General features: G+C 38.5%; 6 protein-coding genes and 1 long non-coding RNA gene across 8 annotated transcripts; 4 read left to right on the top strand and 3 right to left on the bottom strand.

Annotated features, from left to right (window-relative positions):
- Positions 1–50: 50 nt before the first annotated feature.
- Positions 51–840, bottom strand: LOC122015116. Its single transcript, XM_042571809.1, has one exon. The coding sequence runs from the start codon at positions 707–709 to the stop codon at positions 140–142; it is 570 nt and encodes a 189-aa protein (XP_042427743.1). The 5' UTR covers positions 710–840; the 3' UTR covers positions 51–139.
- Positions 841–4,094: 3,254 nt separating this feature from the next.
- LOC122015166 lies at positions 4,095–7,241 on the top strand. The gene is made up of 2 exons (XM_042571917.1): positions 4,095–5,020; positions 7,152–7,241. The coding sequence occupies exons 1-2, from the start codon at positions 4,212–4,214 to the stop codon at positions 7,204–7,206; spliced, it is 864 nt and encodes a 287-aa protein (XP_042427851.1). The 5' UTR covers positions 4,095–4,211; the 3' UTR covers positions 7,207–7,241.
- An 11-nt stretch (positions 7,242–7,252) lies between these two features.
- LOC122015167 lies at positions 7,253–9,858 on the top strand. The gene is made up of 3 exons (XR_006120844.1): positions 7,253–8,160; positions 8,277–8,846; positions 9,061–9,858. It is a non-coding gene; the product is annotated as an uncharacterized LOC122015167 (long non-coding RNA).
- A 3,037-nt stretch (positions 9,859–12,895) lies between these two features.
- On the top strand, positions 12,896–14,097 carry LOC122017036 (protein EXORDIUM-like 5). The gene has a single exon (XM_042574501.1). The coding sequence runs from the start codon at positions 12,947–12,949 to the stop codon at positions 13,988–13,990; it is 1,044 nt and encodes a 347-aa protein (XP_042430435.1). The 5' UTR covers positions 12,896–12,946; the 3' UTR covers positions 13,991–14,097.
- Positions 14,098–14,746: 649 nt separating this feature from the next.
- LOC122017171 (pentatricopeptide repeat-containing protein DOT4, chloroplastic) lies at positions 14,747–17,822 on the bottom strand. Of its 2 annotated transcripts, XM_042574710.1 has the most exons (2): positions 16,202–17,822; positions 14,747–16,105 (listed from the first exon to the last, which is right to left on the bottom strand). In XM_042574710.1, the coding sequence occupies exons 1-2, from the start codon at positions 17,782–17,784 to the stop codon at positions 15,166–15,168; spliced, it is 2,523 nt and encodes an 840-aa protein (XP_042430644.1). In that variant the 5' UTR covers positions 17,785–17,822; the 3' UTR covers positions 14,747–15,165. The 2 variants fall into 2 exon arrangements, with proteins under 2 accessions (XP_042430644.1, XP_042430643.1); XM_042574709.1 differs by having other exon boundaries at positions 14,753–17,822.
- A 1,806-nt stretch (positions 17,823–19,628) lies between these two features.
- Positions 19,629–21,369, top strand: LOC122014276 (probable serine/threonine-protein kinase PIX13). Its single transcript, XM_042570464.1, has 5 exons — positions 19,629–19,771; positions 19,872–20,203; positions 20,285–20,420; positions 20,509–20,642; positions 20,729–21,369. Exons 1-5 carry the CDS (start codon positions 19,705–19,707, stop codon positions 21,272–21,274), a joined length of 1,215 nt encoding a protein of 404 aa, XP_042426398.1. The 5' UTR covers positions 19,629–19,704; the 3' UTR covers positions 21,275–21,369.
- Positions 21,370–21,612: 243 nt separating this feature from the next.
- Positions 21,613–25,777, bottom strand: LOC122014738 (catalase isozyme 2). The gene is made up of 8 exons (XM_042571132.1): positions 25,621–25,777; positions 25,282–25,378; positions 24,003–24,280; positions 22,690–23,466; positions 22,517–22,606; positions 22,207–22,274; positions 22,027–22,120; positions 21,613–21,953 (listed from the first exon to the last, which is right to left on the bottom strand). Exons 1-8 carry the CDS (start codon positions 25,633–25,635, stop codon positions 21,894–21,896), a joined length of 1,479 nt encoding a protein of 492 aa, XP_042427066.1. The 5' UTR covers positions 25,636–25,777; the 3' UTR covers positions 21,613–21,893.
- Positions 25,778–27,648: the final 1,871 nt, after the last annotated feature.

The following is a 27,648-nucleotide window of genomic DNA, read 5'->3' as shown; positions in this document are numbered from 1 at the left end:
CACTTGATATGACAACCTTGGAACAATAAGTTTTAATGCAAATATGCAAATATGCAAATCTAGCTTCCCATGCTGAGTTGCGAACTTTACTATTTGTACAATAATCTCAAAACGAAGATGAATACAAGAATTGGAAACCTCACAACCAGCGGACTGATCCAGAGCCGTTTCGCTTTCTTCCGCGAGCGGCAGAGCACTCAGCAAAGGAAGAGCCCGCTTTCCTCTTCTCCTTGCTGCTCCCCACCGCTGACCGGGAGCTACTCCCACGGCTCCCGGAGAAGTGCCCCAGAACCGACTTCCTCGCGGACTCAGCTTTTTTCGAGAGCAGCCTCTTGGCGAGCACAACTGCGACGGCAGGGTCCTCTGTCACTACCGCCACCGCTTCGGAGCACTCCGCCATCTTCCTCTCGAGCCGCTCGTTCCGCCTGGCCGAGTAGAGGTCGTAGAGCCGCCCCCTCTCGAACAGAGGACTCTTTATGCCGACCGTGGGAGCGACGGAGTCGTCGCCGGTTGCGGAGCCTACTCTAGCAGCCGTCGATCGACGGGAGATGGAGAGAGCAGGGGAGGAGCGATTCAGGGGCTTCCGCTTCTTGGGAGTCCCTGTGAGGCGAGGAGTCTGGGAAATCTGCGACAAGATCGAATGGGATGGCGGAGGGCAGCGGGTGTGGAGGCTGCGGGGAGAGATCGGGAGCGGCGCCAGCCGATCCATTCGGTAAATTCGTTCCTTGCGGCGTTGTTCCCTTTCTTCTTCCTATGGGCGACGAAGGAGGGTGGGAAGAGTGGGCGTGACTTTCAGAAAGGATCGCTTCCCACCGCCATTTTCTTAACAAGTCGGGAGCTATTAAATAATAATGAAATGATATGGATAAGAATTATGTATGGAGTTGCATGCATGTTTGCCTCATCATCCCGGATAAGGTCCAAAATGCATTGTCAACGAGTGAATAGATAGATTGTATTTGACTATTTGGTTTATGCGTATTGCGTGATTATTATTATTATTATTATTATTATTTTTTTTTTTTTTAAGATGGTGATGGAAAGGGGTCCATTAAAGATATGTTGATTGACGTGGAGGTCGAAATTAAAATGGTTAAAGGTTCTAATCGGTCAGATGAATGGGAAGGTCGATTGATTGGGAAAGGGTGCCAAATAGCTTGCTTAATGTCGGCAGACGAAGTTAAGAGGCAAATGGCAATCCTCAACGAGCTTGTTTCACTGATCGAGGGGCATGGCTAGTCATACGAAGGTAACCAATGACAGTCGAGAAGTAAGGAAGGAGATGTGTGGGTAGATCCGAGGGAGACGGTCGACAGGGTGTCCCGACCGAGCGGACTCCGATTGGCCTATAAGAGGGCTCACCTAAGTATCTTATCGTATCCTTTTGGGGGTGTGCACCACTGACAAATGAATATGTTCCGTAGGCAAATGGTACTTTGAAAGCTTCCAGCATATCTCATCAAAAATATACATATTTACTTAAGAAAAAGTGTTAAGGGCACTTTTGGTTTATCTTTTCATAGAACACTTAGGAAAATATGTGCCCGTTTTGAGATACGTGTAAACTACAATGATGTTATAAAAGAGGTTCCCATTTACAAGAGGAGGTACGTACAACTTTATCATTCTACACACTTTTTTGCTATAGTTCTTTTGCTATTTTCTACACCGTCAGAAACTGATTTAAACGTCGGAGGACTAACGGTGAGAATCCTATCTCGACTCGGCACTGACGTTTTTGTATTATAAGAGCATGTAGAGTCTTCACTACGTTAAGCTTCCAATTACATCCCAAGCTTTATGTCTTCTCCACTTTTGAATAAAATATTATTATTATTATTATTAGGAGGAGGAGGAGGAGGAGGATGAGTCATGATCTATTTGAGTACTCAAGCTGCTTAGTGAGCCCAATCCCATAGGTAATTATAATTCGCGCTGTGTTTACAACACAACCACTCCGCCTTGGGTAATCATAATTCGTACTATATTTCTTAATTTTTTCATCAAATAGTGCACAAGCATACTCGAGTCTAGAATTATGCTCTAGACATCCACCAAATGTGCACCGTAACATGGGGCGTGGAGAATTATCTTTGAGCATTTGGTAGATTTCTCTATTTCTTTGATCGGTTTATAAATTTTAAGTATAATTTATGTACATTGAGAGGTGACCTTTTAAAATATCCGGATTCAAATTTTATTTTTTGTATTTATTCCTCTGAATATTTTATCACTATATCATATTTATAAAACATCTTTATCATTTTAATTTTATGTAATATACACATTTAAATTTTCATGATTTAATTTTTAAAAATCACATCTTATATTAAATTAGTTAGAAAAACATGGAATGTTGATAAATAATTAAATCGAAAAAGGCTAACCTAAAGTAAAAGCTAAAAATAAATGTCAATTGGCTAATATAATTATGCTGTAAATGACTAAGTCAAACTAAACCTTATAAGTTAATCAAACTGAACATAGTTGAAATAATTATTTAAATTTGATTTATTTTTTTTTATGAATTTGAATTTAGTTAGACATAAACTTGATTCGACATAAGTTCGAATTCTTGATTATTTTTTTTATATATATTTTTAAGTTTATTTAATTAGTTAGTTAACTTGTTCATTTTAAAAGTTTTATTGTCTATTTAAAATTTTGATAAAAGATTTATTAATAAATATTGATGGTGTGTTTTTCACCTACTTGGGCTCCTTTTCTCCCTTCGCCTTAAGAAGGGAAATTTCGATTGTCCTCCAGTGTGATTTGCTCTCGGTGGCTTAAGAGTCACTTGTAGTGGAGGGTCGGCATTGCGGGTGCGTGTCAAATTAGCGCTAGCTTAAAATACGTAGCTCGCATAAACACAAGAGAGAAAGAATTACTTAAGAGAAAGAGGGGAGATGGTTGGTGAAGATCAAAGAGTTGTCCATCATATCTTCTCTTACCTCTATCGATCCTTATATAACCGACGAAAGGGAATCTCCATATAGGTGACACGTGACCTCTAGGCTAACCACATAAGCGACCACACAAGAGATACTCCACTCGTAGGCTAGCCATACAAAGGGTGGTAGGACATCAGGAGCAATAACCATTGAATTGTACTTCTGACATTGGCAAACAATTGTAGGAAGTTGAGGCCGAGTAGTTGGCTATCGCCGACAGTCGACTAGGCTTCTCGAGTCCGAATGGGATTTGACTGGTCAAGGGGTGCAGACCTATTAGTCAAGGAAGTGACTTGAGTCCAAGTAGGATACTGTAGGACGAATGCCAAGTGTGTGGAAGTAGAGATCCATTAGTCAGGGAGTGAAAGTCGAATAATGCTCGGGAAAGTGACCTGAGTTGAGAGGGATGTCGTAGGATGAAGGCTAAAGTGAAGCCGATTGCTCGGGAAGTGATTTGAGTCTGAGTGGGATGTCGTAGGATGAAAGCCGAGTACTCGGGAGTAGAGATCCATTGGTCGGGGAGTGAAGTCGAGTGCTTAGGAAGTGACTAGAGTCTGCGTGGGATATCGTAGGACGAAAACTGATGGCTTGAGAGCACAGATTTCCAGTGGCCTTCCTCAGTATGAATGGAGTGTTGTTGGACGAACAATGAGTGCTCAAGAGCATAGATCCCGAGTGGCTCTTCTAAGTCCGAATGAAACATTATTGGATGAACACCAAATGCTCGAAAAAGGAAACTAGCAAGGTGGGACTACTCAGGAAAGGAGATTGACAAGTCATGAAGTGAGGATAAGTACTCGAGTGCAGCTCCGGATACCATCAAATATGATTTACAAATTTTATTCCCGAATATTATTTCTGAATAATTTATAATCTTTATTATGAATATTAATAAGTCAAATATATATTCCAACTTTTTTTTAATTTAATTTAATAATTTATTTAAGATTATTAATTTAATTAATTATATATATGTTGAACTAATATAAATAAAAGTTTGTTAGTCTCACACAATTAAAATTTCAAATATACGCCTAAATAACCTTTTACTAAATTGAATATCAAGTCAATATTTAATTTATTTATAACCCTAAATCTAATGCCGATATAAGAGAGTTAATTGGGCAATTTTGCAAAAGGAGAGTGCTGAGTGCCTTGGCTCTTCCCCTACGGTTCATCCGCCTCTCTAGGCCCTCTAATAGAACACTAAAACCCCGTCGCGGCCTCTGCGCCGCTGTCCGACTGAGTGTGTCGGTTCCAATGTCACCGCGATTTCGCCGGCTGTTTCCGCTGCGCTTGTTTGTGCGAACCCTATTCCCTTCGCAGGCCCCTCAGACCCATCCCGATCCCTTCTACCTCTTCTCCTCCCCCTCCCCGCACGCTCCCTCTGTCCCTTCTCCGTGCAACCTCGTCCGCGCTCTCTCTTCTCAGGTTACCGGACGTTCCGACACCAGCAGAAGGAGCCGAACCCCTCGCGTTCCAGGCGTCGAGCCTTCAGCAATTTCCCACCTCATTGCGTCGATCGCAGGCGGTTCGGATGATTTGGAATCGCAATTACACCTGCTGAATCTGACCCCTTCCCACGCCCTGGTTCTGGAGGTTCTCCGCGCGTCGAACGATCGTGCTGTCTCGGCGTTGCGCTTCTTCCGCTGGGTTTTGGCTTCTCACCCTGACTTTCGTCCTAATTCTGAGGCTTATAATCAGATGGTATGCAATCTCGGTCTCGTTGATGATTACGACAGCATGCATTGTATGTTAGTCCAGCTCTCCTCCATGGGGCATTCTCTAACCGAAGAGGCTTTCTCCTTCCTGTCGCGTCGAGGCACTGTTGGTGTTAAAGAGTCTGCCAAAAGAATCGCAGAGCTTCTAAATAAAGTTGGGGGATCTTGTCGAGGGACGGGAATCTTTTCCTTGATTAAGTTTCTCTGTTCCATGAATGCCTTTGATACGGCTATTTTCGTTATGTCAGAGACAGCCAGAAGGACTAGTTATTACAATGTGCTCATTGCTGCAAAATGCAGGAGACGTGATTTTGAAGGTGCTCGAGGTTTGTTTGATGAAATGCGCAGGTCAGGTTGTGATCCTACTACCAAATCTTACAATTATTTGCTTGGAAGTCTTTTCAAGAATGGCAGATTTGTTGAAGCATGTGATTTGCTCGAAGCAATGGAAAAATCGGGATACCTTCCAGACTTAGGGACTTTTGAGTTAGTTCTTATTCATGCATGTAAGGCGAAAAGAATGAGGTTTGCTATCAAATTCCTTGATCGGATGCTGTCTGAAGGATTTAAGCCAAGCCTTGCTATTGATGCAGCATTTATTAAAGGATTTTTTGGATCAGGGTGTGCAGAAGATGCTTACCAATATGTAGTCAATATGAGCACAAAAGTTAAATACTCAACTAATGTAAATTACAGCTTACTCGCAAAGCTTTATTGCATGTCAGGGAGGGTAGAAGAGGCTGGTAGAATTCTTCTTGAGTTGATGGACAAGGGCTTAAAACCCAACTTTCCTGTCTATATGAGAGTAAAGAAGGATCTCGTCAAGTTGTCTAGGGAAGATTTGGCGTCAAAACTAAAAGACAAATTCAACTTTCTTACACATGTTAGATGACCTAGCAATTAGAAGTGATCAATGATTTAGTCAACTACGTGAGGGTAAGGATTATCCTTATGGAGTAGTTATCTTATAGCAAGTGTTCTTCTATGAATGTACACAGAGGAACATATTTGGACAATTGACTTGACCGATGCCGCTCATTCTAATCAACAGATTTACTTTCTACTTGATTATTATACAGATTGTTGCCTGTTTTATTCATAGAAAATAAGCTCTCTGCATACTGAAGTTACTGATCATAGAGAAATTAGTTATTAGTACATATTACTGATTGATTCTATTGTCTTTTGTTATTCAATTTATCCTGTATTGTATAAAGTGACTTAGAATTATTTTCTAGACTTCTTGGTGAACAGTCTCTTAGATAATAGGCACCACTTGAATCATCCAAGCTGTCTTGCTTATATTATTACAAGGAAACTTTTGAGTTGCATGGGTACTTCAAGAGTGCTCTAAGAGCCTTTTAGGAATGACCATACCTAAGATAATTAGACAAATTTATCCCACCATTCATCTCTAATTAATTTAAACATGTCAAAAAAATTCATTGCTAAATATTTGTTTCACATATATTTTTAGCTTTTAAATTTTGTGTTCTAAAAAAAACAAGAAAAATTGCCTAAACAAACAAGGCCTTAGTGTGTGTTTGAGTCTAGAATTAGTAGATATGGATAAACTGGCAACTAGTTAATGAAGTAATAATGATCCTGCAGTATTCACCAATTGATAGAATCAAATTCACCTGATATGTGAATCCACCCCTGTAAAGAGGAGTTCTAGAAATTGTAAAATTGTAATTAGAGATGAACAATTATGAACCAATCTTGCTAACTTAGTGGGTGCCAAAGTCAGGAAATCAGTAGATATGGATAAACTGATAATTGTTTGATGAAGCGATAAGGATCCTATGGCATTCGTCTTTCTGTAGTAATCAAATTTCTCTATTATGTGAATCCATCCCTGTAAAGAGAAGTTCTACCTTATTGAAAGATTTGATGCTACTGATTTTTCTTGTTTTATTCTTTTCTTTTCAGTTTCATCTACTCAGCTTGTCTATATTTAAGATATTGATGTAAATGCTGTCGATAGATCAACACTTAGTTTCAAGGTGTTTATTGTCCATTTTCCTTTTCTGCTCCACAAGTTACTCTAGCTAGGCTAATTCTGTGCATTTTCTTCAGTGGCTAAAATGTTTATGCTCAATTAGGTTGGGACAATAATAATGCTAGGCATCTTTTTGCATGAAGGAATCATGGTAATTGAGCATCCAAACATAATCCGTGGTGTTTACAATCAGTGGTTAGTCATACACTTTGCTTATGTCAATATCAACTTTTTTCTAAACTAAATGCTCCAAAATGCAGATATGAACTCGTCAAAACTAAATATTGCAAGTTGACTCAATTGAGTTCTTGCTGATGTCTAGGTGTGTTTATGTATGATCTTAATGAATCATAGTCTTGCAAGAACTTATTCTCCTCTTACTGGACCATTATGAATTTTGAAGGGTTTTTTATTTTTTGTGATTTGATATATATTGATCTATTGAAGAAATATTTTAACCTCTTTATGTCTTGACAGGTATGATAAAGTTGCAATGTCATTTATACTAAAGGCGAGCATTCTCTTCTTATAGAATCTTCAAGTGATGCTACTTGAGAGATGGAAGTGGTTAGTCTAATATAAATTTGATCCATCCCTGAATGAACTGGAACTTTTCTTCAACTAAAGATGTCACATATCTGTTTAATTTCAGAACGGACAATGTTTCCCAAACTGAGTTTTAGCACACAACAAGATTACCTAATCGTGTTAGTTCCTGTGAAGCTAATGACACTATTAGTTCACTTGATTCACACAAAGTACATGAGGCATGTCTACATTTCATTTACAACATACAGCTATGGAATGTGCCAGTCCCTTTGACAACTCACTTCACTAGCCTCCATTTGCACCATGTAGCACTGTGCACTTCCTATATTGAAACCCTCAACAAAACAATTACCTATTGTCAGAACTCTGTCCTTGTTTCACCAGGAAGAATATCTTGATTGATTGCACTTTTTCTTGGACCTTCAACAGCATAACCATTGAGAGATATTTCCATCGGCAAAGTCGAGGAAAAAAAAAAGCTCTCCTCTGCACTGGCCAACTACAACTTTCCTATTTACCTCCTCACAAATGGTCGTGGGACCGATCGTGTGGGGCCGCTGGGGTGGCGGATTCCACCTTTCGCTACCATTGAGAGATATTTCCAAGATATCATTTTGATGAATCCTATGTAATCTTTATCGCATTAGATGGTCTTCTGAGATATAAATTTCCAAACTTTTCAGAAAATAAATTCAGCAGGATAGTAGACCTTCCAAATGAAGTGTCTTTGGACTGGGGGCTGGTATTAAATGGCACTGTGGTTCTGAAAGACTTGAGGATACAGATCAGGTACAATAGCATCCAATTTCAACTACATTCTAGAGAGATGATTGTTTGGGGATGGAATCCAGATGGCATAGTCATGATTAGGTCAGCCTACAATGCACTTATGGGAGCTGTGGCTATTTGAGGATGGAGTTCAGACGGCATATTCATGGTTAGTCAGCCTACAATGCACTCATGTGAACTGTGGCTATTCGCTAAAATACTTTAAACCTTTGGTCTTCTTTTGCTCCCAAATGGACCAAACTTTTCACCTGGCTTTTGTTGCAGGACTGGGTAACACGAGACTCAAAAAAGAAAGGGCATAGAAATGAGTGATACAAACTGCACATACTGCTACTGCAATGAGGAGACTATAGTTCACATATTTCAGAAATGTATCTATACCAAGGATAGATGGTATTGCATTGCCTTTAATACTGGAATCATTCTAGAGGAATGCATTCTATCCTTCTCAAGCAACAGGAAAACAGTCAAAACACACCAGAGCCTCACTCCATACTAGCTGTTAGGCATGGGCTTGGTACAACATGATTTTCGGGCAAGCTTCCTGGCAAAGCCCTTCACTTTATGTGGCTTCAGAGGTGCAAACTATGGCTAGCAAGGATCAGGGGAACAGGCAGCTAAAGGTTCAATGGTACTGAATCAAATTGGAGCCCGAGTAAGAAACTGCACATATGAGGAACAATTGCATCCACGTACTTTTCAGCTCCCTAATACTCTGCAACAGGATTGCTCTGAGGGCCCATCTGCTAAACATTCTCGTCATTCAGCATTAATTTTCCATGGCAGTTTTAATTCATATGGCATGCCACTATGATCAGTTTTGAATTTTCTATGGTAGTTTTAATTCCTTGTCATTTCTATGGCATGTCAATTTTGGATTGCAGAATTAAATTTGGCTCCTAGGCTTATTTCTTTTAGCTATTTCTTGCTGCTCCATATACTACCCATACTATTAGAGCAGCGTGTCTTGTGTCTCCATTTGCATCTTCTTTATTGCCATTAGTGCTAACTTTTTACTGATTAATCTAATTGTGTCCTTCAAAAACAGTGGAAAAAGAAACTCGGCTGCTGCGGTTGTGCCACAGGCAGTCACTTTGAAGAATCATGCATGCAAGGCTAAGGGAGGAGGAGCACTTATAATCATCAATCAGCCGACTAGGATTGCAAGAGAACCAGCCGATTTCAACAACCAAGTCACATTCCCATTTTTTCCCTTTTCCAGCCCAATTATGTAGACTTGCACAAGAAGACACAAGAAGTTGTTCATTAGCCAGCTGCGCTTCTTCCTCACTCACCAGACAAACGCCACACTGAATTTGGATGGTCGCTGTGGATTCCTGACCTTGCACAAGTCTTCTTGTTTTTCTTTGCCACAAGTCTTATAAACAGCTGCCAGCTATTTGGACAGCAAATGTATATCGATGATCCTCCAGCAGCCAACATGCGTCCCTTTGCCGTCACACAGTAGGTGGAGCAGGGACGTCCAACTTGGCATGCAACCATTTGATTTCTATTGGCTGTGACTCGAGGAGAGAAAAATTTGTCTTGGCTCTACAATCAAATCGCTCCACAAACAAAAGTTATCTTGGGGAAATCATCGATATCATTATGAGAATGGTTTGACATTCTAAGAAGCGTTTCATTACGATGGAATAGTCTTGCACATCTTGCGACTCATGGGAGCCCTCATGATATTCTTATTTAGAGTTGTTAGAAGTTGATTTTTTTTTGAAGTCTTTCGAGTGTTAATTTCTTCTTTAGGGTGAAGAAAATATTTAAATTTGTAATTTTTTTTATGTAATACCCATCTGGACTGTTAGTGATAACTGACAAATTCAAGTTATAATGACTGTCTCTAGATCTACTTTTCTCAAAACCTTTCTTATCTTTCATCAACTGACTCTATGATTGATGTTTTATTCAAATATGAGCCAATGATTGGCCTTGTTCTTCCAAACTTCACTTTTCTTTCAAACATCTCCTTCTCGAAATAAGGTTCTAACATACTAGTTACTCTACATGGCATTTATTACATAAATAGTTTATTTATTTTTGGTCAATTCCAACTTCTTAGAAGGCTCCACCTCAGCAGTCCACGTCAGGTTGGGCCCACGCGCTCCCCTGCTATTTAGTGTGTGTATGTATATAATGTCAAGTCAATTATTTTGTACGACTTTTGGCGACATCGACTCAGTCATGGCGGAGAACCAATAAGAACGAAGAATCCAAGTCCAGCCTTGCATGGGCCCTCCCTCATGTGGCCCCCAAAAGGCCGATGGGCGGAGGACCAGCCAAAAGAAATATCTCGAACCCGAAAATATTAATGGAGCAAAGATTAAACTAACACTCTTTATTTTAATTAACATCAAAAAGATATTATATCTCGAAAAAAGTTATCTATATAATATTTTATTATACTTTTTATCTAATTTTTATTATTATTATTTCAGTATTGTTATAACAATTGAGGTAGTTAAGGTCACAATTGGTGCAATTATAACAGTAAATAACAACCCTCTTACTTAATTATGTCTACAACTGTTGCGCAATAATAATTTTAAAGTAATTTTGATCAAATTAAAATATTTTTAATTATCTTCAAGTAATATCAATCTAATTGATAAAAAACAAATTTTAATATAAATATATTTTATGTAGAGTAATTTGATAAAGTTAAAATAATTTTATTTTATGTTATAACAATTATAACTATAATTATATATAATATTATTGAAATAAAATTATTTTTAAAATGAAAAAGAGGATGAGCTGCTCCTTTAAAAAAAAATATTCTTCTTACTATAATGAAAATAAGGGACCACCTTTTGATCTGAATTGTTAGATATTTTCATCCAAATTATATGCTTTTCTTTTTTTCTTTTTAAATTAAAGAAAGAAAAATCTAATTATTTCGGAATAATTGTCTTGATTCATAATTTATTTGATTTATTTATGATATTTTTATCAAAATATTTGGAAAAAAGGTGGAAATTGGATGTCGCTTGGTTCAATAAATCAAAATCAATATATATATATATATATATATATTAAAAAAATGGTGTATTAAAGAGATACATTGCATATTAAATATGTCATCGATGACATGAATTGATACAGAGGCATCGACAGATGGCCATTGAATTTATTCATCCGCAGGCTCAATAATTACATGTTCGTGTCCTTAAAATTAAATAGCTAGATGTCATTCAGATGCCTCTTAATTTACTGAAATATAAAGGATATTCTGATCATTTCATCAATAAAATTATAAAAATAAAAAACTAAACTTTTTTTTCTATGAATACCGTCACCCAACTCTTAAAATAGAACAACGATAAAACGAATTTAATTATTAAAAAAATCACGATGAATATTATTAGTACAGTCATATTTTAAGGGGTCAAATTCGACTACGTAATTTTAGTGTGTTGGATAAAGAATTAAAATTAAATTAATATTTTATTTATTAATGTATTTGTCTATATAGAGGTGCAAAATAATTGATAAGTTATTATGTAGTAGTTGAAAAGTCTAAATATGTGTCTTTATTTGATACTTAACTGATAGAAAAGTCTAGTAAAAGTTAGCAATAAAAAAGTCTAACATGAGTTCACAGATGAAGTAGGTTAAGTTTGACTGATAAATTGAGATGCTCAAATAAGGCAAGTGCTAGTAAAGAAGATACATAAAACTGTAGACAAGACCTCTAAGTAGAAGAAAATCCAAAACTAAGGCTTCATGATAGAAGAAGACGGTGAGAACTATTATTAGTAAACAAAAGTTAAAAAAATATTAAAACAAAAGTAAAGTTAATATCACAAAATCTAGAGCTAAAAAACTTAATTATAAAAAAAAATAAAATAAAACACAATCAGAGTGATATAATTGTAGTAGAATACCCTTTAATATGCCTATTCTATTGGACTCAAATTCTGATCACTCAATTAAAATATTGATCATGGAAGCTTTATCTATCAATTATTATTTTCAAACAACTTAATACTTATTACTTGAGTCACCGAGATCAAATTATAAGCTTAAATTGTAATTAATTATGATTAAATTCCAATCGTCTATAAAATAATTTTAGTAGACTCCAATCAAAGTTTATCGGCCAGCTTAAATGGATAAGATCAACTCAAGCCATTTAATTTTTAAAATAAAAAATAATTTAGTCGAAAATTCAAAAGAAAGAGAGCAAGTTTTTTTTTTGTTATTTTTATTAGTCATCTATTTAATCAATTCAAGAGTTGATAGAACTTGTGAAAAATCTTGTCAAAATTTAAATAATCTTTGCCCTAAAAGCCAACAAAAATCCAAGATTAATATATATATTCTCATTCTAATTTATTTACAAACAAGTATAAAAAACAATAATAATAATAATTATAATAATAATAAAACCCTCCGATCTTGGTGTTGTGTGCTCCCATTCAGGGGTTTTGTCGTGGTCAAGAAGGTGGAGGTGGCCTATAATTTTAGACTGATAAGCTGTAACGGGTTATTAATCATTTATCATGTGTTTTTAGTTGGCTATGATCTATCAATCCAACATTTTTAAATCTATTAAAAATAATTTATCTGTTAATTTACTAAAATTAAAATTGAATTACAAAATGTGCCCTGCACTAATCACCGATCAACGAATAGAAACCAAACGAAAGTGCTACGGAAACTACCTTTCTTTCTCACTTTTATTGTTTTTGCTTTACACCTCTCCCTTCACATCACAATTTATTCTCTCGGGCGTCGGAAGTAAAAGCATATGTCCCTGCCCCCACTCTCCCAGCTGTCACCAGCTTACTCCCCTCCTCCAATGCCATTGCCAGCCCATCCTCCGCTTTCCCTCGCGTTTTTCCCCACCCCCTATTTATAGGCACTCACTAGCTGGCCTTCACTCTCATCACTCGTCACACCCCCAACCCAAAATCAAGATGGAGTTGCTGCTGCCTCTCTTTTTCTTCTTTTTTGGCCTCCTCCTTTCCTTCCCTTCCTTCCTCCTCGCTGCTTCTCCTTTCCCCTTTTCCCACCACCACCTCCGCTTGGCCGGAAGCATCAGATCCGCCGGCGCCGGGGCGGCGTTGGCCGAGTCCAAGCGCTACGAGGGTTCCTCCGACCTCGTCAACCTCCGCTACCACATGGGCCCCGTTCTCTCCTCCCCGATCAACCTCTACCTCGTCTGGTACGGTCCGTGGACTGCCGCCCAGCAAGCCCCGCTCCGCGACTTCCTCCTCTCGCTCTCCGATCCTTCCACTCCACCTCCCTCCGTCGCTCAGTGGTGGTCCACCGTCGCGCTCTACCCCGACCAGACCGGCGCCAACGTCTCCCGCCGCGTCGCCGTCGCGGCCGAGGCCTCCCTCCCGCATCTCCCGCGCGGCGCTTCCCTCACCCGGCTTTCCATCCAGCTCGTCATCGCCGATGCCCTCGCCGCGCGATCCCTCCCCGTCGACCACGGCCGCGGCGCCTACATCGTCCTCACCGCGCCCGGCGTCGCCGTCCAGGACTTCTGCCGCGCCGCCTGCGGCTTCCACTACTTCACCTTCCCTTCCCTCGTCGGCCACACGCTGCCCTACGCCTGGGTCGGCCACAGCGGCAAGCAGTGCCCCGACGTCTGCGCTTACCCCTTCGCCGTGCCGACCTACATGGCCGGCAGCGTCGGGGCCATGAGCCCGCCCAACGGCGACGTCGGCGTCGACGGCATGGTCAGCGTGCTAGCGCACGAGATGGCGGAGCTCTCCACCAACCCGCTGATTAACGCGTGGTACGCCGGCGAGGACCCGACGGCGCCCACTGAGATCGCCGACCTCTGCGAAGGCGTCTACGGCACCGGCGGCGGCGGCGGCTACACGGGGCAAGTGAGCAAGGACGAGATGGGACGGAGCTATAACCTAAACGGACGAAATGGGCGGAAATTTTTGGTGCAGTGGATTTGGAGCCCGATCGCAAAGGCCTGTAGAGGACCCAACGCCATGGATTAATTTCTCCGCCATGACTGCTTTCTCTCCGCATTTAATTCCACTGTTTTAATCTTTTAGCTGCAGATTGTAAATATAAGCTCTATAAATAAATTAATTTTTTTCTCTCAGTTCTTTTATGAGGCATTTCAAATTGGTCAATAGTTATATATTTATTTGACTCAGTTTTTCTTCAGATTTGAAAATTTTGGCGCATGATTGATAGAGCCCCTAGAAAGCTGCTTTATTGTTTGATTGGGTTAGGAATACTCCCAAACTCTCGTGTCACAAAGGCCAAAGCCAGCCTGGACCCCCTAAAATATTAGGGAGTGACCACATTTCATATTCGTCAAGGCTATATCCCTGCTTTCTAGACCAAATGAGAAACCTTCTATTTTTAAAAAGAAAAACGATCTTTCAATCTTCACAATGTCGAGGATAAGTTCGCTCATGTAGAACGGATAATAGAGGTGATGATTCCCCTTCCCCTATGTAAACACAAATAAGATCTTAAAAAAAACAAAGAGAAGAGTGAAACCACAAGTGCAAGAGGTTCCAATCTTAAATGTATTTTTTATACATTAAAGAGATCTATTATCCCTAGAGAAGCTAAATATATCCACTAAATTAATTAAATTGTATCCTCTAACAAATCCTACCCTTTCTTTAAAAAAATCTTATGCTCTCTCAGATACTGGTGCAGCGGTAAAGTGTTTCTCAATTTCTCATATATCCAAGGATCAGAGTTTCGGTTTCAAAAAATTCACGGATGAATATTTTTTAATAAACGATTGACCTAAAATTACTAGATTGATTGGCCGACTACTGTAAACATTTTTCAATTTTTCTGAATGGTCAATAGGAACTTCGATTATGATACATGTTCTGTGACAAGAGCTGAGCAGGAAACCATTTGAATAAAATGTATATGGCAATGCACATGTTCTGTGACAACATGAGCTAAACCTATTCGATTATGATACATTCAAGAACTCAACACTGTTGCTTCAGTTTCTTGAAAGATGTCAATGTGCACCGAATAGTAAATTTTAATAGACCTTTAGTATCGAGGCCTATTGGTTAGTGGTTTCTCCGGAGACCAACCCAAGCGGGTTGCTAGGTCAGCATCAAGATCTATCTGAGATTCATCTGCCTGCTTCATCTATAATGTTCAGATTGAAAACCATTTGCCCGGAAGTTCACCAGTAGCCTCTACATGAACAGCGCCCTTGCACAAAATGGTGAAACCTATTGGAATCCCTCAAAAGGATCTCTCTCTTTGACATCTTTGAAATAAACTTGGCAACATTGTGGCAACCGATACACACTCTCGAATTTTTAGTAACTCGAACTGGTTTTCCTTTGGAACAATTCAAGATACCAAAAGCAATTGCCAACTTCTCGCTGTGCCCACAAAGAGCTTCTTCCCTCGTGGCACAATCGACACTCAACAGTGCGTACTTCATTTTTGAGACAGAGCCGTCAGTCTCCATCTGTCTCGACACTTCTTCAAGAAACAATTCTATCTTCCTTAATTTTGGATGTGATCTGTCACTTGAAACAAAAATGTGAACTTTATTTTTAATCTCGATCCAACTACAGTTGAGATTCTTCTGCAGCCCACAAGTACCAACACTTTTCCTCAACTTCTTCATGGCTTTCCACCTCTCTACATCTGCATATGTATTTGCTAAAAGAATGTAATGTCGTGTGTTATCTGGCTCTAATTCAATAACTTTCTCAGCAACAGTTTCAGCAAGTTTCACATCCCGGTGAATTCTACAACCACTGAGCAATGTGCTCCAAATTGTAGAATCTGGTTGTATGGGCATTGATTCTATGAACTTGTATGCTTTTGTTAGATGTCCAGCACGACTAAGTAAGTCAACCATACAAGTATAGTGCTCCAAATTTGGTACTATTTTGCATTCATTTCTCATCATATCAAAAAATTTCCACCCTTCATTTAAGAGTCCTGAATGACTACAAGCATACAAGATGGCGCTAAAAGAAACTTCATCTGGTTCTATGCCCTCGTATCTCATCTTTTTGAAAAGGGTGATAGCTGTGTTACCATGTCCATGCATGCCATAACCAGCAATCATCACTGTCCATGTGATACGATCCTTTTTGCTAATCCTATCAAACAACAAACAGGCGAGCAACAATGCACCACATTTTACATACATATCAACCAATGCATTTGTAACATAACCATCCTCCAAGCGCGCATACCTTAATATTTGGGCATGAATCTGAATGCCTTTATCTAAAGATGAAAGGCTTGCAACAGCAGGGAGAATGCACGACATGGTCACTGAATTAGGTCTCAATGAAGACTGCATTTCACAAAATAAATTAAGTGCTTCATTAGCCATACCTATTTTTGAGTAACCTCCGATCAAGGTGTTCCATGAGACGATATCCTTCCTATCCATTTCATCAAAGACCTTTTTTGCTTCTAGCATATTCCCACACTTTGCGTACATGTTCATAAGTGCATTGCTGACAAAAATATTCTTCTCCGATTTATTCCTGACAATATAACTATGGATGTATTTCCCTTCTTCCAATGATTGATTACATGCACAAGCATGAAGGATAGCTACAATGACAATTTGATCTGGTTTAATTCCTACCGACTCCATTTGTCTAAAACAAGAAAATGCTTCCTCCAACTGTCCAGCTTGAGCATATGCTGAGATCATTGAAGTCCATGAAACAACACTCTTTTCATTCATCTTCTCAAAAACTTGAACAGCGCCTACCAAATTCCAACATTTTGAGTACATATTAATTAAAGAATTCTGAATGGTTATATCTTCAACAAAGCCAACTTTAATTGCATAGCCATGAATTGTTCTACCTACTCCCAGACAAGCTGTTTCAGCACAAGCTGAAAGAACACCAGCCAATGTTGCTAAATCAAAGTGCAATCCTAAAGACACCAACTCATTGAATAGAGTGATGCTAATTCCAGGAAGGCCATTTGAAACACACCCACTGATTATTGAATTCCAAGATATAATATCTTTGTCAGGCATTTCCTCAAACAACTTAATTGCATCATCAATTTTGTGGCACTTGGAGTAAAATGCAACAAGAGCATTCCCGACTGCGTTGTATCTATCCAAACCCAGTTTGACAAGATACCCATGCACCCATTTTCCCTCAGTAACAAGGCCCAAAAACCCTAAACACTTCAGAACGCAGGAGGAAGTAGATGAGTCTGGAACAACTCCGACATGCCGCATCTTTTTAAATAAGGAGATGACTTCCTTGTGATTACCAGACTTGGAATAGGCAGTCAACATCGAGTTCCACAAAGGAAGTGCTTCTTTTGAGGCAAGCTCATCAAACACGTTTCTACCCTGACTCAAGTCGCCACATTTGACATACATAAACATCAGCTTCGATCCCAAAACGTTATCTATCTGAAGGCCCGAAGAAGAGATGATGGAGTGAAGTTTCATGCCATCCTCTAAGGCTCCGAGTTTGGCGCAGAGTTGCAGCACGGAGCAATAGACTTGGGAATCAAGATTGGAACTTTCGGATTCACAGATCAAACTGAGGGCCTTACTGAGATTACCCGTCAGGCAAAGTCGCAGGATCTCTTCACGAGGACTAATGTTGGTATCCTCAGACATAAAAATTGGGCCGCCTCCGTTGGTTCTTAGAGACAATGAATGAACTCGTCGAATGCGAGACTTCGACCGTAGCGAGAAGCAGGAGAGGCTTCGGTTGCGCTGCGTCCATGGGTTGTGAGACGATAGATGGAGTCCTGAATTCGGACTCAGAGGCAACGCGACGACGGCCATTTCTCTTGGAGCCGAACGAAGGGAGAGAACAAGGTAAAGACGGTGATAAATTTGATGATTTACTTAAATTCCAAGCCGATATGAATATAATATTACAATTTTTTTTAAACAAAATAAAAATTAAAAAATTGATGACTCATAGTAGAGGTAAAGTTCTAGAATAAATAAATAAATAAAATACGCTAAAATTTTAAGATCGTAAAATAATCTGGAGCGTCCACACTTTTAAATTGATCCCGATGATAAATTAGAAATTTTTATTGGATCAAATTAATCGACTTATACCGTATATTATAAAAAATAAATAAAAATATAATAAAATTGTAAGAGGTTCAAACTCTTTAAATTTTGAGAGCAGATTTCCAAGTTTTTTGTTTTATATAGGTAGGAGATGGACTGTTTATAATTACGATCGGATCATGATCGTAATTCAATTGTAATTAATGTGATTTTTTCCTTAGTTCATTATCTCCTTTAAGTTATAGTTTAGTTCGGAGTAGATAATCGGAGGTCACTCGGAGACTACCAATGGTAGACAAGTGGTCAGATTGCTGGGTACCAAGCGGGGGTGGCCTCCAAGCAGCCTCTGACAACCTGCTCCGAACTAAACTATAACCTGGAGGGGGTGATGAATCCAAGAAGGGATCACAATCAATTACGATCGGATTACAATCACGATCCGACCACAATTATGAGTGATCCATCCTTGGTAAAAAGGACCAAGAGATTTGCTCTCCTAAATTTTAGTCTTTTAAAACTCAGATCAACTTTCTTATTTAAAATACATAATTTAAAATAAAAAAATTACTTTATTAATTTTTAATAACTATTTTTTACTTCACTATATGTCAACTTTCTTATTTTTTTCTAATATTCAAGAAATGAAATTTATTCTCTAAATTTAGAAAAATATTATTCATAAATATAAAATTTTAAAAATGGATAGAATAATTGATGTAAAATTTTTTTAATTATCATATCTCAAATTTATTTAGATAGTATAACTAATGTGGATGTGGTGCTCTTACTTATGAACAAATGATGCAATATATATGTGGCGTGCTGGTCATATCATTATTTCTATTAAATGACTTTAAAAAATGAGTAATAAAATGTCGAGATGCTAAGAAATGGAAGATGGGTGAGGCGTGATAAGAGACGCAAAGAGGAAAAATTGTTTTAAAAAAAAACACAATACGAAGAAGCACAAGAAAAAAACTTTGAAATAAGTTATTGAAGTAAGTTAAACTGATTGACACATTGATCTAACGATAATGAATTAAAATAGTCATATATTTATTAGTTACTATTCCAACAATTAATTTATGATTAAAAATATATAATTGATTGAATAATTATTATATAATAATAGACTAACAAGATTATGTACTGATACTAATCACAAATTAGTGAGAGTCTGATCCACACTTGCAACTCCAAGAGGTAAAAAAGGAATGAGGCTGAAAGACTACTGCTGCATCATAGCTGAAGTGTTTTCAAATGATTATTTTAGAAAGATATTGGAACGGTACAATAATTACGCAACACATATTACTTTTAATTATTTGTATAGGAGTTTTTCCTTTTTATCATCGGTTAATTGATCAAGTCAACTCACGGAATTAATCAAGGCACTTTGTTTCATACATATACATTAAAAATTTGAAGAAGACGTGCATGTCATCACACATCAGTCTCCGGCTGGTGTTGGCTGGTTGAATAAATTGTGGTCACAAGATTTATTTTTTTCATTAAAATAATATTTTTTTAAAAAAAAAGCATCGCTAGCTTTATTTTTTTTAAGCTCAAGGCCGCGTTTGATTTTTCTTTATTACCTGCCTCCTCGAAGAAGAAGCTTAGAGAGGCAAAGCGAGAAGATCAGGAAGAAGACACAGAGATATAAGACACTTTAGATTCTTGATGGGGAATTGCTTTGAGGTTCATGTGAAATCTATCAGTCCTCCCGACACCAGGCCTCTCAGTCCAGGTGAAACAATCCTCGCTGTTCTAATTCATCGACGTTACATTGATTTGTTGGTATAGCCTTAGATCAGAACATCGATCTATTTTGCTTTGCTTGAGAACAGGCAGCAACAGCACTGCTACCACAGGGAAGCTATCGACGAGCAGCATCAGAAGTTTTGGGAGGTCGATTGGCAGCAGGGAGGGCAGCTACGATGCCTTCTCAGTGGGCAGGATTCTGGAGGCTCCGAATCTTCGGATCTTTTCATTTGCCGAGTTGAAGAACGCCACCAGGAATTTCAAAGCCGACACTGTCGTCGGGGAAGGAGGATTCGGCAGGGTGTACAAGGGCTGGGTCGACGAGAAGACCCTGACTCCGACCAAGAGCGGAGTCGGAATCAGCGTCGCTGTCAAAAAACTGAACCCTGATAGCCTGCAAGGCTTGGAGGAATGGCAGGTCTGGATCTGGTTTGGTTCTATTAATTACTGCCTATTCGATTGATTCTTAGTTCTCACTTCTCGCTCCATGGATTTGCAGTCGGAGGTGAATTTTCTCGGAAGGTTGTCACACCCCAACCTTGTCAAGCTGATGGGCTACTGCTGGGAGGAGAAGGAGCTTCTCCTTGTTTATGAGTACATGGCCAAAGGGAGCTTAGAGGGTCACCTTTTCGCAAGTGAGTGCTGAAATGATGATTGTGATACGCAATTAGTTAGTTAGTTAGTTAGTTGCGTTGCATCTGAAAGTAATGGATGGATTGGCAGAGGGCGAGCCGCTTTCATGGGACCTGAGGATGAAGATAGCAATCGGTGCCGCTAGAGGACTTGCGTTCCTGCATGCGGCCGAGAAACAAGTGATTTACAGGGATTTCAAGACCTCCAACATTCTTCTCGACTCGGTATTGTCGTCCCTTTTGCTTAATCTTCCAGTCCTGCAGGTCTGGATTGCCTCGATCGATCTCATCTTTTGATTGCTGATGAGCAGAACTTTAATGCAAAGCTCTCGGACTTTGGTCTCGCAAAGAATGGACCTACGGGGGAGAGAACCCATGTGACAACGAGAATCATGGGCACGTATGGATATGCTGCTCCGGAGTATGTTGCCACAGGCCGTCTGTACGTGAAGAGCGACGTCTACGGCTTCGGAGTGGTGTTGCTGGAGATTCTTTCGGGTCTGCGAGCGCTCGACCCCAGCCGCCCCAGCGGGCAGCACAATTTGGTGGATTTCGCCCGCCCCTTCCTGTCGGACCGCCGGAAGCTGGCCCGGTTGATGGATCCCAGACTGGAGGGGCGCTACCCGTCGCGGGCGACGCAGCAGGCGGCGCAGCTCACCGTCCGCTGCCTCGCCGTCGACCCCAAGGGCAGGCCTTCCATGAAGGAGGTCGTCGATATACTGGTGCAGATCGAGGCGATGAAGAGCAGGTCGAGGGAGCAGTTGCAATCTCTCCCCGGCTCGCCGGCGACGCCCCACCCCACCACGCGCCTCCACCCGCAGCGGTCGCCTATTAATCATTCTCCCCGAGTAAAATAATTTTCTTAAGAGAAAAATATTAAAATGGAAATTCCAATCCTTTTTGTTTCTTTGTGGAAATACGAGATGTACAATACAAGAACATCTATATAAATGTGTACATTTACATTGAACATTTTTTTAAAAAAAAAATAATGTATATCGAGATTTTTTTTGAACTTCATACTCCGTTTTTGAAATCAAGCAAATCAAATCCAATCAAAATGTGAAAGATTCCATCTCATTTTGGTTGAACTGAATAACTATAAGCACAAATATATTAGACAAAACAAATTTTCAAGCATTTGCAGCAGTATGTGGACCTTGATATCGAACTTATTAAGTTCTTAAGCTAATGGTAGATTGCGAAAGTCTAAGAACATTGACATTTTAATATTGCGATACATGATACATCCGCAATGGATATGTCAGATGCAAGTCTCATTACATTATTATAACAGAATAGTCATAAAAGTATCTGGCACACGACAACATTACAGGATATTATTCCAGAACTGTAGTAGCTCAACAAAGATGTACTTAAAATGCTGCTATTGAGAAGCGACATTTTCAACTGTGCACCACTGCAGCTCATTACTTCAAATTCATTCTTGATCATAAAGAAGTTCCCTTCCCCACCTTACATGCTCGGTTTAACATTAAGACGAGAAGCAATTTTCTGACCAAGAGACTTGTCACACTGCATCATGAGGAAAAGAATGAGAATCTCAAACCACCCTTTAAGAAAAATACACTAGAGATGGATGACCAACCTGAGACAAGTAGGAAATCCATATGCCGCGTATTTCATGGGTCACCCTAGCATCAGACAGTGCCTCAACCCATCTGCGGATAAAACGGTCTTGTCTGCATTGAACATTCAATATTTGGATAGATTTTAGTACACATGCTTAAAAGAGCATAAAAACAGAAAGCCTGAGTTCAGAACAAACCGGTCAGGAGCCCAAGAGCGATATCTTTCCCCAGGTTGCTTAAAGTTGTTTTCCTTGGTGATCACTGCCTGAAATTCCAGAAAGAAAGATCTCATGAGAAGAGACACGACAGATAGGTAACTCCACTAATAGGCATAATTTCCAGCCTTCCTCAGTTAACGTCCGAGAAATAAAAACTTCTTAAGCCTAACTCTGGCATTAGAATGAATGTACTTAAGCTCACATTTATCAACTATGTAGATGGAAATCAAGTAATGCTCAGATTCAGTTAACTAGGAGCCCTAAAGTACAGAGTTAAAAAGGAACTTACTTTCTCACGCCTTCCTGTAACAGCACTGGATGGAATAGGGAACCTCTCTGCATGTCGAACAGGATCATACCTGGAAGGGAAGTAATTCACCTGAAAGCAGCAACCATGCAAGTTCATTTAAGAGACTACCTATCTTAAGGCAATGGTGTGGAGAACAAAGAAAGTCAGATTACCTCCTCATCTCTGTGCATGAAGTTCATAAATCCTTCATGGTGGTTGTTATGATGAGCACACTTTGGGGCATTTACTGGGAGCATCAAATAGTTTGGTCCTAGACGGTGCCTCTGGGTGTCAGAATAAGAGAAGATTCTAGTCTGAAGTAACTTATCATCTGAATAATAGACTCCAGGAACTATAATTGCTGGGCAGAAGGCAAGCTGCTCATTTTCAGCAAAGAAGTTGTCAATGTTTTTGTTCAAGACCATGCGACCAACTGGCTGTAGAGGAAAGATATCCTCTGGCCATGTCTTGGTAACATCAAGTGGATCAAAGTCAAATCTATCCTCATGCTCAGGATCCATTGTCTGGATGAAAAGCTTCCATTCTGGGAAATTTCCACAAGCAATAGAATCATAAAGATCTTGGGTTGCATGGCTATGATTATTTCCTCCCACAGTCACAGCTTCATCCTCCAACAAACACTTTACTCCACATGTTGGTCTCCAGTGGAACTTGACATAAGTAGATTTTCCTTGGGCATTGACAAGAGTAAATGTATGGACACCAGAACCATCCATGTGCCTGTAGTTCAATGGAACACCAACATCATCAAAGAGGAAAGTAAACATGTGCAAGCTCTCTGGGTGGTGCGAGAAGAAGTCAAGAATCCTCCAGTTCTCCTGGATGTGTGACTTTGGATTTGGCTTGAGAGCATGGACCATGTCAGGGAATTTTATTCCATCACGGATGAAGAACACAGGAAAGTTATTACCCACCATATCAAAGTTGCCCTATGTTGGGTGAAAATGCAGAAAAGAAAAGTCAGAAAAAACAATCAACTCTCACACTCAACCAATAGATTGATATTCAAATCAAGGACACAGTTTCAGTTATTGAGAACTCAGTGGTAGAAAAAGCATTTGCTGCTGTAAAATTTGCTGTGGTAAGTTAAGAGTAACAGCAGAACGTAACTAGTTACCATATTTAAATATGTGAGAACAGCATCATGATTTAGAAAAGGAATCATGTATTATTACACTTGGAAGCTAATATACGCAAATAACCCTTTCATACAAGATCCACAAATTGCACCATAGTGACCAGATCTCCAAAATAAATGGTTTTTGGTACCTCAAAATCTACATGAGCACTGAAATTATTCATTCAGTACATCAAAATATTTATTGCCGTACCATGTAGAGAAGTTGATAGAATTACAGGCTGCACTACAAAGAAAACTAACCAGTGCAACTCTCCTGGATACTAAAAGCCAAAGATAATTTACATGTCCTGAAGAGCAACTGCAGTGTGTAAAATGTCCACTTACCTCTCTTGTGTAGAACTTCACTGCAAAACCTCTCGGGTCTCTCAAGGTTTCAGGACTTCCACGTTCATGAATAACAGTTGAAAAACGCAGGATGAGTGGAGTCTGCACTCCTGGTGCACGGAGGAAATCAGCACAGGTCAGATGAGAGACATCATGAGTGACTTCAAAGTATCCTTTTGCACTAGCTCCTCTGGCATGAACTACTCTTTCTGGAATGCGTTCTCTATCAAACTGTGCAATTTTTTCAACTAGATGATAATCCTCAAGGAGGATAGGACCTTACAATTAGAAAATATCTTTAGTCAAAATGCAGATAGACCAAATAAAATCAACATAGAAAAATTCTTCTAGGAATGTGAAAGAATAATGATGAAGTATCAGCATTTACACATATTCTATAAAGATGAGCAAATTCATGAGTGTGTCTTTGCTACAGAACAACCATATATTAGTTAATAAAACTAATACATAACAGTATTTGAAATTCAGTAACTGTATAATATATATATATATATATATATATAAAACAGACCAGACAAAAGATTTCAGGATGGTCTTCTGACGGCAAAAACTAGTAAATATTTTATTACATTATATGGCAGTTTAACAACAAATAGTAGATAAAAGTCACAAAGCAAGCAATAAAACTTCCGGTTGATGATTTGCTACCAGTATAAGTCTCGTGGCTAATTGGAAGGGAGGGAGGACGTAGCAGTGTAAGGAAGTAGTTTAAGTAGGAGGAATAGAAATGAAATTAATTGCATTATCCTTCTTCGACCTACTTTCTTCCACCATATTTATTCAAATGGCATCTTAAAATTCTTGTTTACTGAAGATTGAAACTTTGAAGGAATCTCATTATCTGCCCACAAAGCAAATACAGATTCTCTTTTTACCCTCCATTTTCTTCCAATTTTGGTGGAAATAAGATAAAATTGGATATAATTAAATTGTTCCCTCGCCTCACTGCCATCCAAGTCAATTGAAGAAGTTGCTAAATTCATTTTTCTCTCCTTCCATTATTTCCATCCCAGTGGACACGCCAGAAATAGGGAAGCGGGCAGATGCGCTGCTTCACTTCCATTCCAATCAATACAAAGAAACATTAAAAAAAAAAATCCTACAAAACACCCAAATGATCAAATCTAATATCAGAACGAACATATTTGGTGGATTACTTAAATAACTAGCTTGTATAATAGAAACACAGACAGCAACAAAAGGTCGACCGAGGTGATAAAACGCTCGACAGAAGCTATATTAGCAGATCTTCCATTACCGCGGATTCCGACAGTGAGTGAAGAGTTATTGTTCCAAACAGGAGCCCCAGCGTTGGTTGTCCAGAAGGGGGAGTTGAAGTGGCTCGACGGGCGGTGCTGCACCAAATCAAAAACCGAAAAAATAATCAGACGATCAAGAACATGTTTTTGGCGAGGCATAAAGATCCATCCTTTCCGAAAAATCGCACAAAAATAACGAAGAAAAAAGAATCGGCGAATACAAATTAACCCTAAAGTAAGAGAAATATGCAAGGCTCCGAACGATTTCTCTAACAATTCATACCGAACATCTGTAGAAAAAAAAAACCACAAGAATCAAGAGGGGAACGAAACGCTACCTTGTACGGATCCATGGCCGCGCCTGGTGTGGTGAGGAGGGCACGCTCGATCTCGCGATGAGGGGGCGATCGCTGCGACTTGCACGCGAGGGTTTCCGTCCTCTACGAGGGAGTTTAATAAATGGCAGCTAAGGAAGGGAGCGCGGCTTTATTTATGGCAACTCAATTGACACGCGTCCATATTTTGTTCGTTTCCTTTCTTCTTCCGTGTTCGAACGTGGCTTCCGTTCCTGTCCACCAAGAATACAAGACGTACGCCACTCGTGAGGAGATAAGGCCATCTCGTTAATCTCCAAAAGCAATTTCTCGGATTAAAAAACAAGCCATTGTTTAGTAATTTAAGGTAAGCCAAAAATTAACTAGTTTCCTTATTTAATAGTATATTAATTTTTTAAAAAATATTTTTAAATAGTTGTACTAAACATGTGATTATGCTCATTTTGAATTTCAATTTATAATAGACTGTCAAATAATTAAAAAAGTGGAAAAGGTTTTATTTTTTTCAGATATAAAATTTTTATTCTATTATAATAAATTTATCATCTACGTGAACATTTTAATTTTAAATAGTGATTATAAATATAGATTGGCAATTGATCCTAAATATAAAGGGAAAGTTCACCGTGTCTTAACTCATAAATAAATTTTATTACTCTCTTATATTGTCGAAGGCCAAATAAATCATTATATATGCAGGTGATAATAAATATAAATTAAAGAATATAATATTAATAAGATATTATGAAATCTTCTATATGATTTAGATCCATCGATGGTAAACAGTAAAATCGTCATCTCCTGGCTGTTATAGTGTGGCCTCACTATATAGAAGGAAGGTAAATTAAATTACCGAGAATTTTGTTCAGTAATCACAATACATGTAAGAAAAAGTTGAAATTAGAGAAACTTTTGCTGTAGTCCTCAATCACAATTTAACTTTTATATGAAGTCAGTCTCCATGTCTAAAAAATATATATATATTTTCACTCCTTAATCAATAATCAAATATAATGGGCACCAATTACTTAATTATCTCTCATATTTTTTAAATATAAAAAATTCAAAAATAAATATAATTTTTCTTAAATTTAACCTATTAAATTAGAATTTAATATATTTTCTATTAAATTAAGTATGACTCTTTTTTTCACCTCAATTGGATGCAAAATATATTAAATTCTCTTGAAATGATACTCAATTGGATGTAAAATATACTAAATTCTCTTTAAATAATATTAATTTATGAGAAATTATATTAAGCGAAAAAAATCATACTCAATGTAATAGAAAATATATATGATTTTAATTTAAAGTGTTGAATTTAATAGTAATTATACTCATGTTAAGATTTTTTTTCTATATAAACAATATGAGGATAATTTTGATAGAAAATACATTTGATTTCAATTTAAAATACTGAATTTAACAGAAATTATATTTTTTTAGATTTTTTTTATATTTAAAAATATCAAGAATAATAAGATAACGCATGAAAGAGTTGAAATAAATAAAATTTTATGTATAAAGAGTGGAAATAAATTTTTTTTAGACATGCGATGGGAATGTAAAATTAAAATTATGATTAAAAATTTTCTATCCCCAATTAACCGTTAAATCCAAAAGATATTTTATTTTATATTCGTTAAAAATCAATCCCGATCCATTAACAACAAGACTTCTGCCTGAATCAATTATGTCCGTCATGGTTAAATCTCCTTTAAATCGGTAGAGAAAAGGATTAAAGTGGTTGAATTCTAGTCACGAAAATTAATTAATTTATATATTTATTGCCGAGATGATGAAGAGCAGGTACTTGTCTATCATTTCGCGGCCACTCGCTCGTCTCCTAGGTGGCGTTTTCGTTCGTAAGACGCCTCATCGGAAGCACCTCGAGCTGTGGGGATATGGTTAGCGACTCGATGCGTAGAGTGTGAACGGAATCTACGGAGCATCAGATATTGGCGCCGTTTTGAATATAATAATATATATTATTTGTTGCATCTGCAATTTTATTTATTTTTCTTTTTT

The sequence above is a fragment of the Zingiber officinale genome, chromosome 8B, assembly GCF_018446385.1.
Source record: "Zingiber officinale cultivar Zhangliang chromosome 8B, Zo_v1.1, whole genome shotgun sequence".
Lineage (NCBI taxonomy): Eukaryota > Viridiplantae > Streptophyta > Magnoliopsida > Zingiberales > Zingiberaceae > Zingiber > Zingiber officinale.
Note: the sequence above shows the minus strand (reverse complement) of the source record. Positions and strands in the feature narration are given on the sequence as shown.

Bases quoted from the DNA above. Each gene is read 5' to 3' on its own strand.
- LOC122015116 (XM_042571809.1), bottom strand. From the start codon at position 709: ATGGATCGGCTGGCGCCGCTCCCGATCTCTCCCCGCAGCCTCCACACC.
- LOC122015166 (XM_042571917.1), top strand. From the start codon at position 4,212: ATGTCACCGCGATTTCGCCGGCTGTTTCCGCTGCGCTTGTTTGTGCGA. The intron at 5,021-7,151 runs GTCAGGTTGTGA...ATGTCTTGACAG, and splicing joins TTGTTTGATGAAATGCGCAG to GTATGATAAAGTTGCAATGT.
- LOC122017036 (XM_042574501.1), top strand. From the start codon at position 12,947: ATGGAGTTGCTGCTGCCTCTCTTTTTCTTCTTTTTTGGCCTCCTCCTT.
- LOC122017171 (XM_042574709.1), bottom strand. From the start codon at position 17,784: ATGGCCGTCGTCGCGTTGCCTCTGAGTCCGAATTCAGGACTCCATCTA.
- LOC122014276 (XM_042570464.1), top strand. From the start codon at position 19,705: ATGGGGAATTGCTTTGAGGTTCATGTGAAATCTATCAGTCCTCCCGAC. The intron at 19,772-19,871 runs GTGAAACAATCC...GCTTGAGAACAG, and splicing joins CACCAGGCCTCTCAGTCCAG to GCAGCAACAGCACTGCTACC. The intron at 20,643-20,728 runs GTATTGTCGTCC...GCTGATGAGCAG, and splicing joins CCAACATTCTTCTCGACTCG to AACTTTAATGCAAAGCTCTC.
- LOC122014738 (XM_042571132.1), bottom strand. The intron at 22,607-22,689 runs GTAATCTGACTT...TGCTGCTTTCAG, and splicing joins TCATGCACAGAGATGAGGAG to GTGAATTACTTCCCTTCCAG. The intron at 22,275-22,516 runs GTAAGTTCCTTT...CTGGAATTTCAG, and splicing joins TTACAGGAAGGCGTGAGAAA to GCAGTGATCACCAAGGAAAA.